Source organism: Oncorhynchus tshawytscha, linkage group LG08 (assembly GCF_018296145.1).
Source record: "Oncorhynchus tshawytscha isolate Ot180627B linkage group LG08, Otsh_v2.0, whole genome shotgun sequence".
Classification (NCBI taxonomy): Eukaryota; Metazoa; Chordata; class Actinopteri; order Salmoniformes; family Salmonidae; genus Oncorhynchus; species Oncorhynchus tshawytscha.
Window position 1 is genome coordinate 31,298,267 of NC_056436.1, and position 17,708 is coordinate 31,315,974.

Here is a 17,708-nt window from a genome sequence, read left to right on the forward strand (position 1 = left end):
TTTCACCATTTTAAAAAACCAGGAGACACGTCACAAAAACAGAAGAACTCGGTCAACCTCTTAGAACTTTGACAGACAGGGTTTATATTTTAGTTATGAGAGCCAATGTATTTGTTGCCTAAAGAAGCTCTTCACATACGAAACCACTACGATTGCTACACATGCATGTCTTGGCTGAAGCAACAGTGGGTAATGATGCACCGTTTCAAAGCCACATAATTAAAATAAACCACTTTAGTCGAACTGAGAGAAAAAACATGAACATGGCATTATGTTCAGAGTCAGACGGGGAGCCTTGCTACTCTGATTGCAACATGACCAGAGTTCACTTCCCAGATAACATCTCCATGAAATGTAAACAAACCTATATCTGTAAACAAATAGTCGTGCTACATTTATGATTGCCGCTGATTTAATAGGTCTAACAAAAATCGTTAAATATGATCAGATATTATTTTAATGTATAGCATGTTCACATTAAGTCCAGTTTGTCATGTAAATAGGTTTCATTGCGTGTCAAATGTAATAGCTTTTACACTTTATTTTTGCTCTTATATTGGACACGCGAGCACACTGTGCATACACCAGCTTTGTTGACAGCTGTTGAGAGTGAGAGTTGTGATTTGTCCATTGCGATGGGTGTTTCCGCATTCGCTGTCAGTGCGAGCGCAACTTGGAAAGGGGACTGTCGTGTCTCTGAAGTAACCGTCTAAAAATCATCCTTTCCCGGGGGACTACCCGTTAAACGGTTGAGATCCACGATGCCCTATGTACTCGTTAGTACTCAGATCCGTCTGGTTAGTATTCCTCTTCTCGTCATGTCATACAGTATGCATGCTTGTAGTTGACGCACGCAATATTAGACTCAAATTATGTTGTAAAGGCAGGCAATGGCTCTGCAACAATGTAGCCGATTTGACATTTTTCGCTTAGTACATTGCAACCTATGTTCTGTTATGCAACATTGTAACATTTGCAAACGTGGAAGCAAAACAAATAAGTCTAACTACAGGACAATGTTGTGCCCCAAATTAAAAACACATGTTCGCTGTTCAGTCAAATATTTTGGCCAATTTGTGTGCATATTGGGTCAATTGATTTTGAGATTGTGGATGGCCTGCCATGCAATCCGCGATGCGGACATAATCTCAATCACAGAATCCAGACATTAAAACTGAATTCAACAATATTCAAAAATGTATTGAAATGTAATGAATCTGCACAAGTTTATTATAAAAAAGACGTCAACAGAACGCATCAGTGATTCGTATTTCTTGCAACTTTTTGACGAGACAATGGCATGAAAATGCCCTGTCTGTGGGCGCGTTCGAGTGGATCACCCTTATTATTTAGTCACGTCTTTCAAAGTGTATTGCAGGTTTTCAAAATTGTCCGAATTGTGACTGATGGTCATCGACTGCATGAACACGTGATAAAAATCATGTGATCAAAGGTCATGTAGTTTTTGATGAAGTCACTGCACTTTCTTTATTTGACATCATTTATCAGATGCTCTTATCCAGAGTGACACAGTAGTGAGTGCATACATTTTCATACTTGTCGCCCTTGGGAGCCAGACCTGTATAACCGTAACAGACATGTTGGTGAGCATAACCCTGGCGTTGCAAGCGCCATGCTCTACCAACTGAGCTACACGGGGCTGCTTCCCACCAACTGCACCTTGCAGCCATCACCTGCATTGTGGGAGGCACTATATGTCAACACACTTTGCACATTCTAAAGCTACAGGGGGATACAAATGAAAGTGATATTTCAGACCTCTCTAACCAATTAATTGTGTTCAGTTTGTGAGTGTGTGGTATAGAAAAGTCTAGTTCTTGCTTTTTGATTGCGTGTTACTGTTGGCCTATAGGGAAGATAGGCCATGGAGATGTTAAAACATATTTTATTAAAGTTCTCTTTCATAAGATTAGCACATATTTTCTCAGGGGACCCCACATGGGGCCCTGACACCAAGTTTGGGAGCCACATACTAACCTATCTGTCTCCTATGCCTTCTCCTGAATGCATTGCAGCCTGCCTCAGCACTGAACGCCACATCATTGTTAGAATATAATAGCACACTGTATCCCATTTAGCATACCCTTTTATCCAAATGCCTACTCTCTGTAAAGCAAAGTTGAGAACTTAGTAGCGTATTTTTTGCTCCTGCTGAGTTAGACCCCGTTTAACATTAGCTTCTTACTTTATCCTTCTTGCTGGCCGGAGTTTTTCAACTTTACGACAATTAAAGTCTCTGCCGACAGATAGCCACCTGACTGACTCATTCTCCGAGGATCGTTTTTGTTTTGTTTGGGGGATGTCTGTAGGCACGGCAGTCGGCAGGAGTCGCAGGACGGTTTTAAAATGGCCTTTTGTCCAGCACCTCGCAAACACTGCTAGCAGAGTCTCTATTTGTCTACTTGATCCGCCTCCGAGTTGGGATAGTTCGTTTCATGTCTCCGGCCCTCGGCCTGTACCGCGAGGACGCAGGCGAACATAACGAGCTACCCACTGTTAATGATTCCAGTCGTTCGAAGAGGCTGGCACAATTAGAAGTCAGTCAGATCAAGAATATAAGCGTTCTGAGCTTGGGAGCAATATTTAAAATGTTGACCCGTAATTGATTTTCTTTATTGTGTACAAAATCTATTTGTATTCTTTTTTGGGGGACGAGGTTTCAAAAAATTACCCAGGTCCGAACCTCGGTGTCCTCATATGTAGTTACGGCCATGGTCATAAATATCTAATTAATGAACGAAATTGCATGAAAATGTATCGAGGCTGATGCAGGTGAGCTGGGGTACAAAGGAATCCTCAGGCCAACAAGGACATCTCTCTTTAGTATGTCTGCCATACTGAATGGTGTAAAAAAAAAAAGAGACAGTGGCAATAATGTAAAGTTGAAGTCAGAAGTTTACATACACCGTAGCCAAATACATTAAAACTCAGTTTTTCACAATTCCTGACTTTTAATCAAAGTAAAAATTCCCTGTTTTAGGTCCGTTAGGATCACCACTTTATTTTAAGAATGTGAAATGTCAGAATAATAGTAAAGACAATAATTTATTTCAGCTTTTATTTCTTTCATCACATTCCCAGTGGGTCAGAAGTTTACATACACTCAATTAGTATTTGGTAGCACTGCTTTTATATTGTTTAACTTGGGTCAAACATTTCAGGTAACCTTCCACAAGCTTCCCACAATAAGTTGGGTGAGTGGCCCATTCCTCCTGACAGAGCTGGTGTAATAGAGTCAGGTTTGTAGGCCTCCTTGCTCACACACACTTTTTCAGTTCTGCCCACAATTTTCTATAGGATTGAGATCAGGGCTTTGTGATGGCCACTCCAATACCTTGACTTTGTTGTCCTTAAGCCATTTCGCCACAACTTTGGAAGTATGCTTGGGGTCATTGTCCATTTGGAAGACCCAGTTGCAACCAAGCTTTAACTTCCTGAATGATGTGTTGAGATGTTGCTTCAATATATCCACATAATTTTCCTGCCTCATGACTCTATTTATTTCGTGAAGTGTACCAGTCCTTCCTGCAGCAAAGTAAAGCACCCCGACAACATGATGCTGTCCCCATGTGCAGTTGCAAATCGTAGTCTGGCTTTTTTATGGCTGTTTTAGAGCAGTGGTTTCTTCCTTGCTGAGCGGCCTTTCAGGTTATGTCGATATAGGACTTGTTTTACTGTGGATATAGATACTTTTGGACCCGTTTCCTCCAGCATCGTCACAAGGTCCTCTGCTGTTGTTCTGGGATTGATTTGCACTTTTCACACCAAAGGACGTTCATCTCTAGGAGCCAGAACGCGTCTCCTTCCTGAGCGTTATGACGGCTGCATGGTCCCATGTGTATATACTTGCGTACTATTGTTTGTACAGATGAACGTGGTACCTTCAGGCGTTTGGAAATTGCTCCCAAGGATGAACCAGACTTTTGGAGGTCTACAATACAAAAAAATACAAAAACAGACCCATTGGAATTGTGATACAATGAATTATAAGTGAAAACAATTCTGTAAACAATTGTTGGAAAAATGACTTATGCACAAAGTAGATGTCCTAACCGACTTGCCAAAACTAGAGTTTGTTAACAAGAAATGTGGAATAGTTGAAAATTGAGTTTTAATGACTCCAACCTAAGTGTATGTAAACTTCCAACTTCAACTGTAGGTGTTGTTTTTCAGGAGACTGGGCCAACCATGGTAGGAGATGAATACTCTGACCCAGCCATAATGAACTACCTGGGAGCCAGGAAAACCACCATGCTGGGGAACAATTTGTGAGTGTTCAGTATGTCACAAGTGACATCAAATCAAATATTATTGGTCACATACACTTATTTAGCAGATGTTATTGCGGGTGTAGCGAAATCCATCCTTACTGTGTCAAGAAATGGTTCATACTTTCATAGTCACAGAGCCATGGAACAATGGTGTAGCAGTGAAAGATAAGTTGTACCAGAGCAGAAAGGAGACGGTTGTTCTTTAGTTTGGGAACAGACCAGCAGAGCTGATGGAACGCAGAACAGGGATGTGTTGTCATTGCGGATCTGCCACGGGTTGCTTTTGTGAAATTAACCAAAAGGTGTTGAGGGACTAATCACAAAAGCAAAATCCTGGCTCATTGAGTCCTCCTGCGTGTGTTAGCACTCCAGACAGAGTTTACAATGGGTTTTACAGGTCGCGAAAAACAACGCTTTGTGCCTCTTGCAGCTCGGAGTACCACGTGGACGACTCTCCGCGGTTGGTGTTGGACAAGCTGGAGAAGATTGGCTTCCGTGTGGTGACCATGACTGGCGTGGGACAGACGCTGGTGTGGTGCATGTACAAGGAGACAGACTACATAACCTGACCGGGGGTCAGTGTGAGTGTGTCCTCCTGGGCGACGAGGTTGTGATTGTAGTGTCCTCCGTCCAATGAGGGGCCACAGAGAAAACCTATACTATACATTTAACATTACAAATCAAGGCAGAGAATTCTATACATTCATCCTGCTACTGTTCTCTCAGTGATGTAATGGTTCTCTCTACCTTCTAGTCATTTTTGAGCAAGGGGAGCAAAGTACAGAATTTGACATAAAGGACCTTAAATGAGTGAATTTGTATCATGACGCTACTTGTCAAACATTTGTACTTCCGTTCAGACGCACTCCAATGTTTTGGAGCAGCTACCAAATAGATATGCGAGTAGTGGCTTGTTCATAATCTATCATACCAATTGGTAAACAGACTTCAGGGAAATAGATGACAATGTACATTCCAAAAAGAATTACAGCTCAAATGACCAAGATTCATTTTACCTGAGTAGAGTATAGTTCATGTCATTTCAATTATCTGTAACTGAACCTGAATGTCAAGTGTGAGATTAATCAGTTTCAAAGTTTATTTTACTTTGTCTTTAGGCCAAACAAATATTTACCTTTTAATATTACCAGTCGACAAACATTCCTTTATCCTGACTCCATCATGGCACAACAATCTATTCCATTACATTAGAGCTATTGATGTAGTTTTCTTGTAATTGGTGATATAAATTAATGAGAAGCACGTGAGGCAATTATAATAAAAGGTGACTATTATTTGATGTCATTTGTATCCGATTTGTTCCAAGGCACATCTCAACTCTCAAGGAGGTAGAGTATAGTAAAAGGACAGGTTGGAAGTCTGATCGCCCCATCTGCCATCTGTCAGTAGAATATGGTTAGCATTACATTTGTTGGATAAATCAGATACTGTTTTCTTAGGAAAGAGAGTAAGAACAGTGCCTTCTCGCCTCAGGCCCAGGAGAAATATGGTGTCTCTGCAGCGTTTAGGTGGTTTCTGAGACTCAAAGTGGGACGGTCACAGCTCAGTACACAGGGCGAGGTCCGAGTCAGGTTGTGTCCTGTGAGTGTGACGAGTGCTGCAGGAGGCCCTGCGGAGAGAGACCGTGTGAGGCAGCCCTTTTGCTGCTGGGTGGTTTCATTAGAGGCTCATTTGCAGCTCCTGGGCTGCCAGTGCGTGTCTGAGGCTAACCCCAGATCACTGAGCCTTCACCAGGCCTGCCCCCTCTGCCGTGACTTGGCCACCATTTAGCTATCAAAAGGGTCCCTAATTTCTCCATGCAGGTGTAACTGTGACAGTTCCAGGTTCCGCTGATGTCTGAGGAGCTGCCAGTTTCCACACGGACAGAAAATCCTAGGAAGAGGAGGAGAGAATGCTGTGAAGATGCCGCCGGGGGCTTCTCCTGTTGATTGGATGGACTTTGTTGGGACGCTGTGTCTTCCCATTTAATTTGCATGCAGCACAGTCTGCTGGCACAGGGCACGGTCAGGATGTGTTTCTGGAAGGGGAATTGTAATTGTATTTCCTCTGCTGTAATTTGGACAATGAATGTTTGGGCTTTTTTTCTCTCCGGGATATGAAAAGGCGGGATATGAAAGGCAGACCGTCAAATGCATAAACAGAACCATCTGATGAGCGTATATTGCAGTAGGAGAGGAGGGGGAAAAGAGCAGCGTAGGGACCAGATGGCTCACACCACACCGTGCCACACCACAGCTGGTTGTTGTGTAAGAGTTGCGGCAGGCCGGGAGTGCCGGGAAGATAGATCACTGGGATGGACCGCCTGGCTCCTAAATAACACGATGACAGGAGGAAACGCCACAACCCCACAAATTGAGACACCATTACGCCATAGTTCCCCGAAGGACAAAAAATATATATTTTGTATTTGGGATGTTCCACGGAGAGAGGAGACTGTTACAAAAGCCTGTTTCCCCATCAGAGTGACCACAGTCTGGCTCAGTGTGACAGGTCCTGACCAGAGCTCCCAGCAGTAGCCTGTCAAATCAGGAGACCTCTTCCTCCATGAGCAACTCCTTTAGTAGCCTCTTTTATTTATTTTTTTTTATTTCACCTTTATTTAACCAGGTAGGCCAGTTGAGAACAAGTTCTCATTTGCAACTGCGACCTGGCCAAGATAAAGCATAGCAGTGTGAGCAGACAACACAGAGTTACACATGGAATAAACAATTAACAAGTCAATAACACAGTAGAAAACAAAGGGGGAGTCTATATACAATGTGTGCAAAAGGCATGAGGAGGTAGGCGAATAATTACAATTTTGCAGATTAACACTGGAGTGATAAATGATCAGATGGTCATGTACAGGTAGAGATATTGGTGTGCAAAAGAGCAAGTAAATAAATAAAAACAGTATGGGGATGAGGTAGGTGAAAATGGGTGGGCTATTTACCAATAGACTATGTACAGCAGCAGCGATCGGTTAGCTGCTCAGATAGCTGATGTTTGAAGTTGGTGAGGGAGATAAAAGTCTCCAACTTCAGCGATTTTTGCAATTCGTTCCAGTCACAGGCAGCAGAGTACTGGAACGAAAGGCGGCCAAATGAGGTGTTGGCTTTAGGGATGATCAGTGAGATACACCTGCTGGAGCGCGTGCTACGGATGGGTGTTGCCATCGTGACCAGTGAACTGAGATAAGGCGGAGCTTTACCTAGCATGGACTTGTAGATGACCTGGAGCCAGTGGGTCTGGCGACGAATATGTAATGAGGGCCAGCCGACTAGAGCATACAGGTCGCAGTGGTGGGTGGTATAAGGTGCTTTAGTGACAAAACGGATGGCACTGTGATAGACTGCATCCAGTTTGCTGAGTAGAGTGTTGGAAGCCATTTTGTAGATGACATCGCCGAAGTCGAGGATCGGAAGGATAGTCAGTTTTACTAGGGTAAGCTTGGCGGCGTGAGTGAAGGAGGCTTTGTTACGGAATAGAAAGCCGACTCTTGATTTGATTTTCGATTGGAGATGTTTGATATGAGTCTGGAAGGAGAGTTTGCAGTCTAGCCAGACACCTAGGTACTTATAGATGTCCACATATTCAAGGTCGGAACCATCCAGGGTGGTGATGCTAGTCGGGCATGCGGGTGCAGGCAGCGATCGGTTGAAAAGCATGCATTTGGTTTTACTAGCGTTTAAGAGCAGTTGGAGGCCACGGAAGGAGTGTTGTATGGCATTGAAGCTTGTTTGGAGGTTGGATAGCACAGTGTCCAATGACGGGCCGAAAGTATATAGAATGGTGTCGTCTGCGTAGAGGTGGATCAGGGAATCGCCTGCAGCAAGAGCAACGTCATTGATATATACAGAGAAAAGAGTCGGCCCGAGAATTGAACCCTGTGGCACCCCCATAGAGACTGCCAGAGGACCGGACAGCATGCCCTCCGATTTGACACACTGAACTCTGTCTGCAAAGTAATTGGTGAACCAGGCAAGGCAGTCATCCGAAAAACCGAGGCTACTGAGTCTGCCGATAAGAATATGGTGATTGACAGAGTGAAAGCCTTGGCAAGGTCAATGAAGACGGCTGCACAGTACTGTCTTTTATCGATGGCGGTTATGATATCGTTTAGTACCTTGAGTGTTGCTGAGGTGCACCCGTGACCGGCTCGGAAACCAGATTGCACAGCGGAGAAGGTACGGTGGGATTCGAGATGGTCAGTGACCTGTTTGTTGACTTGGCTTTCGAAGACCTTAGATAGGCAGGGCAGGATGGATATAGGTCTGTAACAGTTTGGGTCCAGGGTGTCTCCCCCTTTGAAGAGGGGGATGACTGAGGCAGCTTTCCAATCCTTGGGGATCTCAGACGATATGAAAGAGAGGTTGAACAGGCTGGTAATAGGGGTTGCGACAATGGCGGCGGAAAGTTTCAGAAATAGGGGGTCCAGATTGTCAAGCCCAGCTGATTTGTACGGGTCCAGGTTTTGCAGCTCTTTCAGAACATCTGCTATCTGGATTTGGGTAAAGGAGAACCTGGAGAGGCTTGGGCGAGGAGCTGCCGGGGGCAGAGCTGTTGGCCGAGGTTGGAGTAGCCAGGCGGAAGGCATGGCCAGCCGTTGAGAAATGCTTATTGAAGTTTTCGATAATCATGGATTTATCGGTGGTGACCGTGTTACCTAGCCTCAGTGCAGTGGGCAGCTGGGAGGAGGTGCTCTTGTTCTCCATGGACTTCACAGTGTCCCAGAACTTTTTGGAGTTGGAGCTACATGATGCAAACTTCTGCCTGAAGAAGCTGGCCTTAGCTTTCCTGACTGACTGTGTATTGGTTACGGACTTCCCTGAACAGTTGCATATCCCGGGGACTATTCGATGCTATTGCAGTCCGCCACAGGATGTTTTTGTGCTGGTCGAGGGCAAGGTCTGGGGTGAACCAAGGACTGTATCTGTTCTTAGTTCTGCATTTTTTGAACGGAGCATGCTTATCTAAAATGGTGAGGAAGTTACTTTTAAAGAATGACCAGGCATCCTCAACTGACGGGATGAGGTCAATGTCCTTCCAGGATACCCAATGTCCTTCCAGGATACTCTATTGGGAAACTCATCTGAAATTGGAACCGCAACAAACCGGAAGAGAGCAACTTAGTGCAATGGTCATGACACTGTATGAGCATATGGTTCATGAATGCCATTGATGTACAGAAATGACATATTATTGATTTTAGGGACCAAAGTTGGTTTCACTGCCTTTGGTGGGTCAACCAGTCATCCAATGACCTCTTCAGTGTTCGGGTACTTTCGAGGGAACTTGTGTATTTACTATAACACAACCTCTAAACATGTGACAAAGGAGACATAAGGGTGAATCAAACTTAAGAGTAAGCATTTTTTTATACTAAATACAACAGTACAGTTTACAGCCTTGAAGTTATAGATATAGATATAGAAAATCCCAGGAACAATCATAACCAGCACTGCGATAAGGGCCTCCATACTATATTCCCTTTATCACGTGAGCCCACAAGCATTCCCTTAAAACCTGCCTACAGTACTACCACTCCAGGCTAATTGCCAATTAAACATGGAATAGCCATGACTTTCCCATCTTCTGATCACATGGTCGTGGTTTGGACTGTTGGAAGACTCGACTAGTTTCTCTCACACACACACACACCAAAAATTGCATTCAAGGGAAACGACTCAGTCTCTTGGCTGCAAAGATATGGTAATGAAAGAACGTTACAGTTAGAGCGAGGGTGACAGACGCAATGGTTGCAGCATTTAGATCTGGTGTAGTTGTGTTGGATGGCCCAACTCTTTGGGTTCTTTTGAAATACGTTACGATAACAGTATAAATCTTGTTCCCCTGTTTGTCTTAGAAGAGGTTTGGATGAAAAAGTACATTGGTTGACATTACATTACAGTAGTAGCTGGAAACATAGAAACTATGTCATTTAGCAGATGCTTTTAATCGAACCCCCCCCAACCCTGGCTGTGCAAGCACCATGCTCTACCAACGGAGCCGTGCCGGTAGTAATTCAGTTAATGACAAACAAGAAAACACACATTCTGTAAAGGAGATGTTTATTCAACAGATAATTCATAATAAAACTATGAGATGTGCTTTATGAAACTAAAGCATCGGGTGTGTAGTAGAGTTGGGTTGTGGCTGGGCAGAGCTGGACTGGGGCCAGGATTCATTGAACGGCTTGTTAAAGCGCTGTGCCCTGCACTACCGACAACGTGTCTTTTAAAAGGCAATTTCCCAGACGTTCGCGGAGGTCGCAGATGTCGGCTCAAATGGAAATGACCTTTAAAATGTCAAGCACTGTGAGCTTATAGACAACACAACTTGGATTGAATCCCGGCCTGGGCCTGGTACTAAGCAGCATTCTCCTCGTCCTCTCTCTGCATCTCCTCTATAAGTCTCTGTCTCTCTGCTGCCTGTCTCATCTTCATCAGCACCACACTCTCGTAGTCCCGCTCGCTGCTCAGGGCGCCCTGCAGGGGAAGACAGACAGAGGGACAGGCAGGTAGACGAAGGACAGGTACAAAGATATAACAACCAGTGATCCTTACCATGGTCTTTTAAAAAGGCTTTACTTCAGTTACCAGTGTAAAACATTCAAAAGGAAGAACAAACCATCTGCTAAGCCGTTGCATTTATAATGGGATAACACGGGTAAAGAGTGCAAATGCAAAAATACAATGTTACATAGGTGGAACAAATGATAACTGTCTGTCACTGCTGCTGTCTGTGTATCTGTCTGACCAGAGAGAGGAGAGAACCGCTTCAGATGCACACAGAGTGCAAAACATATTAGAACGCCTTCCTAATATTAATGTCCTCTTTTGCCCTCAGAACAGCCTCAATTTGTCGGGGCATGGACTCTACAAGGTGTCGAAAGTGTTCAACAGGGATGCTGGCCCATGTGGACTCCAATGCCTCCTACATTTGTGTCAAGTTTGGCTAGATGTCCTTTGGGTCAAGTTGGCTGGATGTCCTTTGGGTGGTGGACCATTCTTGATATACATGGGAAACTGTTGAGCGTGAAAAACCCAGCAGGGTTTCAGTTCTTGACACAAACTGGTGCGCCTGGCACCTACTACCATACCCCTTTCAAAAGGCACTTAAATATTTTGTCTTGCCCATATGCCTTGTGAACAGCGCACAGATACACAATCCATGTCTTAATAATCTCAAGGCTTAAAAATCCTTATTAAACCTGTCTCCTCCCCTTCATCTACACTGATTGAAGTGGATTGAACAAGTGACATTAATAAGGGATCATAGTTTACGCCTGATCAGTCAATGTCATGGAAAGAGCAGGTGTTCCTAATCTTTTGTACACTCAGTTTACATCCAAGTCTCAGTTACAAATAGGATGACAGCGGGTTAGCATGCATTAGACGGGCCGGAGGAACTATGACAAAATAATTCCCTGCCTGAGGTCAGTAAACCCAAAAATGAGGGCTGGGATGCTGCCTGCCTGCCTGCGTGGTCGTCCTTGTGTGATTGCTTTGAAGGGCTGGGGTGGGAGAGCTGTACAGGGATTCCCTTACTGAGGGAAATTAGAGAGGCCAGAGTGAGCCAGCCACCGGCTAATGGCTAATCAGCCGGGCTGGAACAGACGCAGGCTAGCCTCAGCTCAGCCTGTACTCCAGCCCTCTACGGTCACACACACAGAGAGAAAGAGAGAGACACACACACACACACACACGGTACTGGTATTCCTTGTATACAGTCTCATTGTTGTTTTATTGTGCTACTATTTACTTTTTTGTTGTTAATTTTGTCCATTTTTAACTCAGCATTTTTGGGAAAGGGCTTGTAAGTAAGCATTTCATGGTCAAGTCTACACCTGTTGTATTCGGCGCATGTGACAAATATCATTTGATTTGATTTTTGGATTTGACACACACACACACACAGAGATAAGCTTAGGCTGCACAGTCAGCACTAGGTGCCGATACACTTTAAAAACACAAAAGCATGCAAAGACACATTCTTATGCATGTATACACAGTCAGTCACACACACTGCCCGTAATCCTGACATGGAGGGGGAAAGAGGCTCAGTGTCCACAGAATAAACCTTTTGTTTTATAGGATTAGATCGAGGAAGTCTGCTGTGCCAAGGAAGTATCTCCTCAAGACCGCGAGGGGAGAGAAGAGAGGGAGTGTGTGTGGATGTGTGAGAGTGAGACAGAAGAGAAAGTGGGAGACAGAAGAGAAAGAAAGGGGGAGAGAGACAAAGTGAAATGAGAAGAAGAGAATGAGGGAGGTTCAGAGAGTGGCGAGGTAAACCATCTGGAAGAGATCACTGGGACTCCAGCATCCACCCATGTGTGCGAGAGAGAGGAAAGAAGATAGGAGAGAAGGAGGGATGGAGTGCGGATGCAGGCTCCCTCGCCCTGCTGTTGGATAGAGGGCAGTGATTATCATTCCAGTAATGTGAGCTCAAGTCCTTGACTAACATGTAACTATGAAATACCACGCAAGCTCAATTAAGTGTTGCATCTTCAATTAAACAAAACAAAGGGTGTAACTGTGGGCTGGAGGAAATGCAGTCCCCCTTTTCCACCTCTACTCCACACTGACCTCTACTGGCCACTCTCTGAAATGCTCATTAAAAAAAACAGCCTATATGACAGAGTGGTCTCCATTGATTTCCCATGTATGGTCAATAGAGAATCTAGTGGTTCACTTCCCATGTAGAGGTGGGCTCAGAACACAAACAGGTGTCTATGAGTGGTGTGGTGCACTTCTCTGGCTCAGAGCTGTTTCCTTTCTTGGGGACTTGGGCACTCAACGTACATGTTTAACCAAACACTTGGGGAGATGTGTTTGTATGTACAAGTCTGTGTGTGTGTGTGTGGGCCGGAGGGAGTCTAGGGAAACCACAGAAGACAAACAATAGGACCCACAACAAAGCCAGGAGAAGAAGACAGGGCCAGCACAGAGACAGGATGACAAACACACACACACACTGCCCCGGTCCTCGCTCGCTTGCTTAGGCCGGACTTACAGCACTGATATCACTCACGGGCCAGGCCTCCCAACAGCACCCAACAACCTCACCCCAGGCCAGCCGTGACATCACCATACACCAGGCAGAGCTGTGAGTTAGGGTGCTCCCCTGGAAGAGGCAGGCCATGTTGCAGGTGGCCAGGCAGTGTGTTCCCCACACAGACAGATGGGATCAAGAGATCGGCTCTACATTAGACCCACCGGTCTCTCTCTGTGTGTGTGTTCGCATCTTGACTTACACATATTACACACTTTTGTTGATGAGAAAGGAGAACAAAAAGTGGTATCTGATCTGGCAGATGATCACAGAAGGACTGATCTGAAAACATAGCAGTATCGTCTAAGGGTATTCATTCCTTCAACCTACTGCAGGGTAGAAATTAGGGTTATCAAGAGAAAGAGACTCATTTTCTCCCCCTCCTAAATCTCTCTCTCTCTCCAGCTCATGACAGATGTGTGCCTCTCGGGCTGTGATGGCCTGATGATGTCATTAAAGGCCCAATGCAGCCTTTTCTATACCAAATCATTTCTAGGTATCAATTAAATACCTCATTGTAATAGATTTCCATTAAAATGGGGGGAAAAAATGGCTTTTTAGCAAACAATTCTCAAGCAAGAACTTTCCTAGGACTGTCCTGGGAGTAGTCTGAGTGGGGTGGGTAAAACTGAAAACTACTATAGCTGGAGCTAAATGCATATCAGCCAATGAAAAGTGTCAAATTTACTTGCATGTGACAATGCTAAATTATAGCTGGCCCCATCAGATAACATGGCACACATTATGCTAACCTCATCAGGTGGTACTGATTATATGCTTGCACGAGAGGGATATTTTGAACCTACAAATTCAAGGTTTAGTTGTTCCATTGATCTGTAATAAAATGGTGTGTGCCGATATTGCGCCGATGCATCCTTGACTAGGCTACTTACTACGTTTGACAACATTTTCTCATATATGACAAAATCCCATGTTTTTGTTTATGAGTTTCACACACATCCATGTGCTTTTATTGAAAAATATAAATGAGGTCTTTACAACATGCAAGTTTATCATACATTATATATATATATATATATATATATATATACACACATTATATATATATATATATATTTTTTTTTAAAGAGCCTCATGGATTTGTCAAATAGCAGTCATATAGGCAATCATTGTCATCATCGCTTCTTGGTGGCACCAATGCTAAAGCGGTTAACTCACAATTGATAGTGCACTTTAACCCCTCGTGGCTTTTTTGTTGAGGAACAAACCTTCACTGCCGCTCCTTGACGCTCAATTAAAAACATGTGCAACGAAGTGGATGATTATAATAATGCATAGCCTATAAACCGTTGTAGCCCTACATTTAGGTGTACACGTCCATCTATTATAGCCTGTGCATTATGATTATTAGGAAATAGCAGTGCGTTTGTGTGAATATCAAAAGGTGGGGGAAAAAACTAAAAACGAACATCTGTGGCAATTACGTGGACTAGGCACTTTACACAGAGAGCAATTTGACCAGTCAATCAAATATACTTTGATGAGAGTTGCTTTGATGATCAGAACATGCTGTTGGACATCATGAAAAAGTGTTGGAACACATCCAACCAACTCTTTGAATTGGTTGATGCACTTGTGCCAGGATATAACCTGTTGAAGTTAGCATAGGGCTAACTTGTACCATGTTATCTGATGGGAACAGCTACAATTTAGCGTTCAGTCACATGCAAGTAAATCAACGCTTTTCATTGGATGATATGCATTTTGTGCAGGAGAACCCATTTGACTTTAAATGTTTGCTTATGTTCACAAGTACAGCCCCGCTGTCACTGGCAGAGGTTTGGAACTCATTGTTATTGGTCTATTCACCAATTTACCACATATTGGATGTCCCCATGGAAAGCTGAAACTCCCAGGTATGCAAACCTTCTGATTAGAAGGTCATTTGTAGATTGTATTTTCAAAATTAGCAACTAACTGATACAATTATTATTTGAAAAAAATTAATCACACTTTTACAGTGTTAGTTTCATCAGCTGTTGTACGATATGATATAACACACAGGGAAATTGAATTTTGACAGCACTGCGTCATGGACATGAGACGGAGCTTGTCTGCCTCCTTAACTGGCAGTCCAGAAACAGACTGGAAGCCATCAGCCCTCATTAGCCTAAAGAGAGAGATCACGAGGAGAGATGTGTGTTTGTGTACAACGTTGATAAACATAGAAGTCTTTGAATGATTTGGACAAGACTGAAAAGACTTGAAGCCATCACCTCCTTTCAGAACATTCTGATCAACATCGCTTCAGTTTGCTTTGATTTCCTGCTCTCCAAGATCCACTGTAAACAATGACACACATCCCGCTCCAAGGTGTCTGAGACAAATAGGTCAAACAGACAGCTCCTCCTATAGACTACGGTACTTCTACCACAGAACTACCACACCATAGTGGTTGTACAGGTAAATTACTGCTAGGTCTAGATGTGGATTTCATGCTTAAAAATAAAAACTGTACAGTACATATGGTATTTCAAAAAATGTCATTAAATTAACACAAGGGGATAAGATTTGTTGAATATCTGCCAAATTGGTCTCTTTCTGGCCATGCTGTGGTTCAAGATAAAATGTTCTACTTGCACTGCAGTTTGGTGAAACTAATCAAGGGGCCATTTCTCTGCAGTGCATGTGTGTGCGTGAGTAAATGTGTGTCAGTGGGCTATGGACCCGGTGATTTATGAGAGCCAAATACTTATGTAGAGATCATTAGGAGTGTGTGTGATATGTGCGAGAGTGTGCCCAGGCGCTCCCGCATAGTCAAACAAACACACACTGGGCAGGAGGATCGCATATGCCACAGTCAAACTGTGATTCCTCATAAGAGTAAATTCACACTTTATAAATGGGAGAAGATCAATCATCATCATCATTATTTTTTGAGAACAGACATAACACAAAAGGAATCCAGGTCTATAGACAGACTTTGTAATGAAGGAGCAAATACTAGATCATAATACTGCAGTAAGCGCTACAGAAATGGGCCCCAAGTCTACTTCCTGTGTTATTCAGTTAAGGCCACAATCAGAATTGAACACCTAGTTTCTTAATGCCATTCAGAGTTTGGGGAAAGGCACATTTCCCTCTAAAGAAAAGCTAAGCTATAGAAATAAAAACATACTGTATTTATGTACGCTGAAGCAAAATATTAAACACAACATGTAACAATTTCAAAGATTTTACTGAGTTACAGTTCATATAAGAAAATCTGAAATGAAATACATTTCATTAGGCCCTAATCTATGGAAAACTGGAAACCACATATCCTGAGACAATATTTATTGTAGCTGGGGACTTTAACAAAGCAAATCTGAGGAAAACGCTATTGAAGTTTTACCAACACATGCTACTCACACATAAAAAATTCTCGACCATTGCTACTCTCCCTTCCGGGCTGGCTACAAGGGCTTCACCCGCCCTCCCTTCGACAAATCAGATCACGCCTCCATTCTGCTCCTCCCTTCCTATAGGCTGAAACTCAAACAGGAAATACCCGTGATAAGGACTGTTCAACCCTGGTCTGACCAATCGTAATCAATGCTTCAAGATTGCATGATCAAAACAGACTGGGATATGTTCCGGGTTGCCTCTAGAAATAGCCGCTTCCGAGGACTGTGAGCTCTCGTTCTCCGTGGCCGACATGAGTAAGACATTTAAGCGTGTTAAACCTCACAAGGCTGCCAGACCAGACGGCATCCCTAGCCATGTCTTCAGAGCATGCGCAGACCAGCTGGCTGGAGTGTTAGACATTCAATCTCTCCCAATCCCAGTTTGCTGTCCCCACTTGCTTCAAGATGTCCACCATCGTTCCTGCACACAAGAAAGCGACGGTAACTGAACTAAATGACTGTCGTCCCATAGCACTCATATGTCATCATGAAGTGCTTTCAGGGGCTAGCTAAGGATCGTATCACCTCCACCTTACCCAATACCCTAGACTCACTGCAATTTGCATACCGCCCCAATAGATCCATGGATGACACAATCACCATCGCACTGCACACTGCCCCATCCCATTTGATCAAGAGAAATACCTACACTACATGACCAGAAGTATGTGGACACCTGCTCGTCAAACATCTCATTCCAAAATCATCATCAATAATATGGAGATGGAGTTGGTCCCCCCTTTGCTGCTATAACAGCCACCAAACTTTTACAGATGGACCATTGAGAGCATACTGTCGGGCTGTATCACCGCCTGGTACAGTAACTGCACCATACGCAACCGCAGGGCACTCCAGAGGGTGGTCTGCTCAGCTCATCACCTGGGGCACATTGTCTGCTCTCCAGGACATCTACAGAGATCATCTAAAAAGATCATCAAGGACCTCAGCCACCAAG

The 17,708-nt window shown here is 43.8% G+C and overlaps 2 protein-coding genes across 3 annotated transcripts in view; one reads left to right on the plus strand and one right to left on the minus strand.

The window, feature by feature from the left end:
- Positions 1 to 633: 633 nt before the first annotated feature.
- Positions 634 to 5,587, plus strand: LOC112256648 (GTP cyclohydrolase 1 feedback regulatory protein). The gene is made up of 3 exons (XM_024430046.2): positions 634 to 797; positions 4,195 to 4,289; positions 4,723 to 5,587. Exons 1-3 carry the CDS (start codon positions 762 to 764, stop codon positions 4,859 to 4,861), a joined length of 270 nt encoding a protein of 89 aa, XP_024285814.1. The 5' UTR covers positions 634 to 761; the 3' UTR covers positions 4,862 to 5,587.
- A 4,759-nt stretch (positions 5,588 to 10,346) lies between these two features.
- The window catches only part of LOC112256646 (dnaJ homolog subfamily C member 17), a 46,935-nt gene continuing 39,573 nt past the window's right edge, over positions 10,347 to 17,708 (minus strand). For both annotated transcript variants that reach the window (XM_024430043.1, XM_024430041.1), the window contains one exon: positions 10,347 to 10,780. In XM_024430043.1, coding sequence (XP_024285811.1) covers positions 10,661 to 10,780 — 120 coding nt within the window. In that variant the 3' untranslated portion in view covers positions 10,347 to 10,660. The remainder of the gene's footprint in view (positions 10,781 to 17,708) is intronic.

Bases quoted from the DNA above. Each gene is read 5' to 3' on its own strand.
- LOC112256648 (XM_024430046.2), top strand. From the start codon at position 762: ATGCCCTATGTACTCGTTAGTACTCAGATCCGTCTG. The intron at 798-4,194 runs GTTAGTATTCCT...GTTGTTTTTCAG, and splicing joins TTAGTACTCAGATCCGTCTG to GAGACTGGGCCAACCATGGT. The intron at 4,290-4,722 runs GTGAGTGTTCAG...TGCCTCTTGCAG, and splicing joins ACCATGCTGGGGAACAATTT to CTCGGAGTACCACGTGGACG.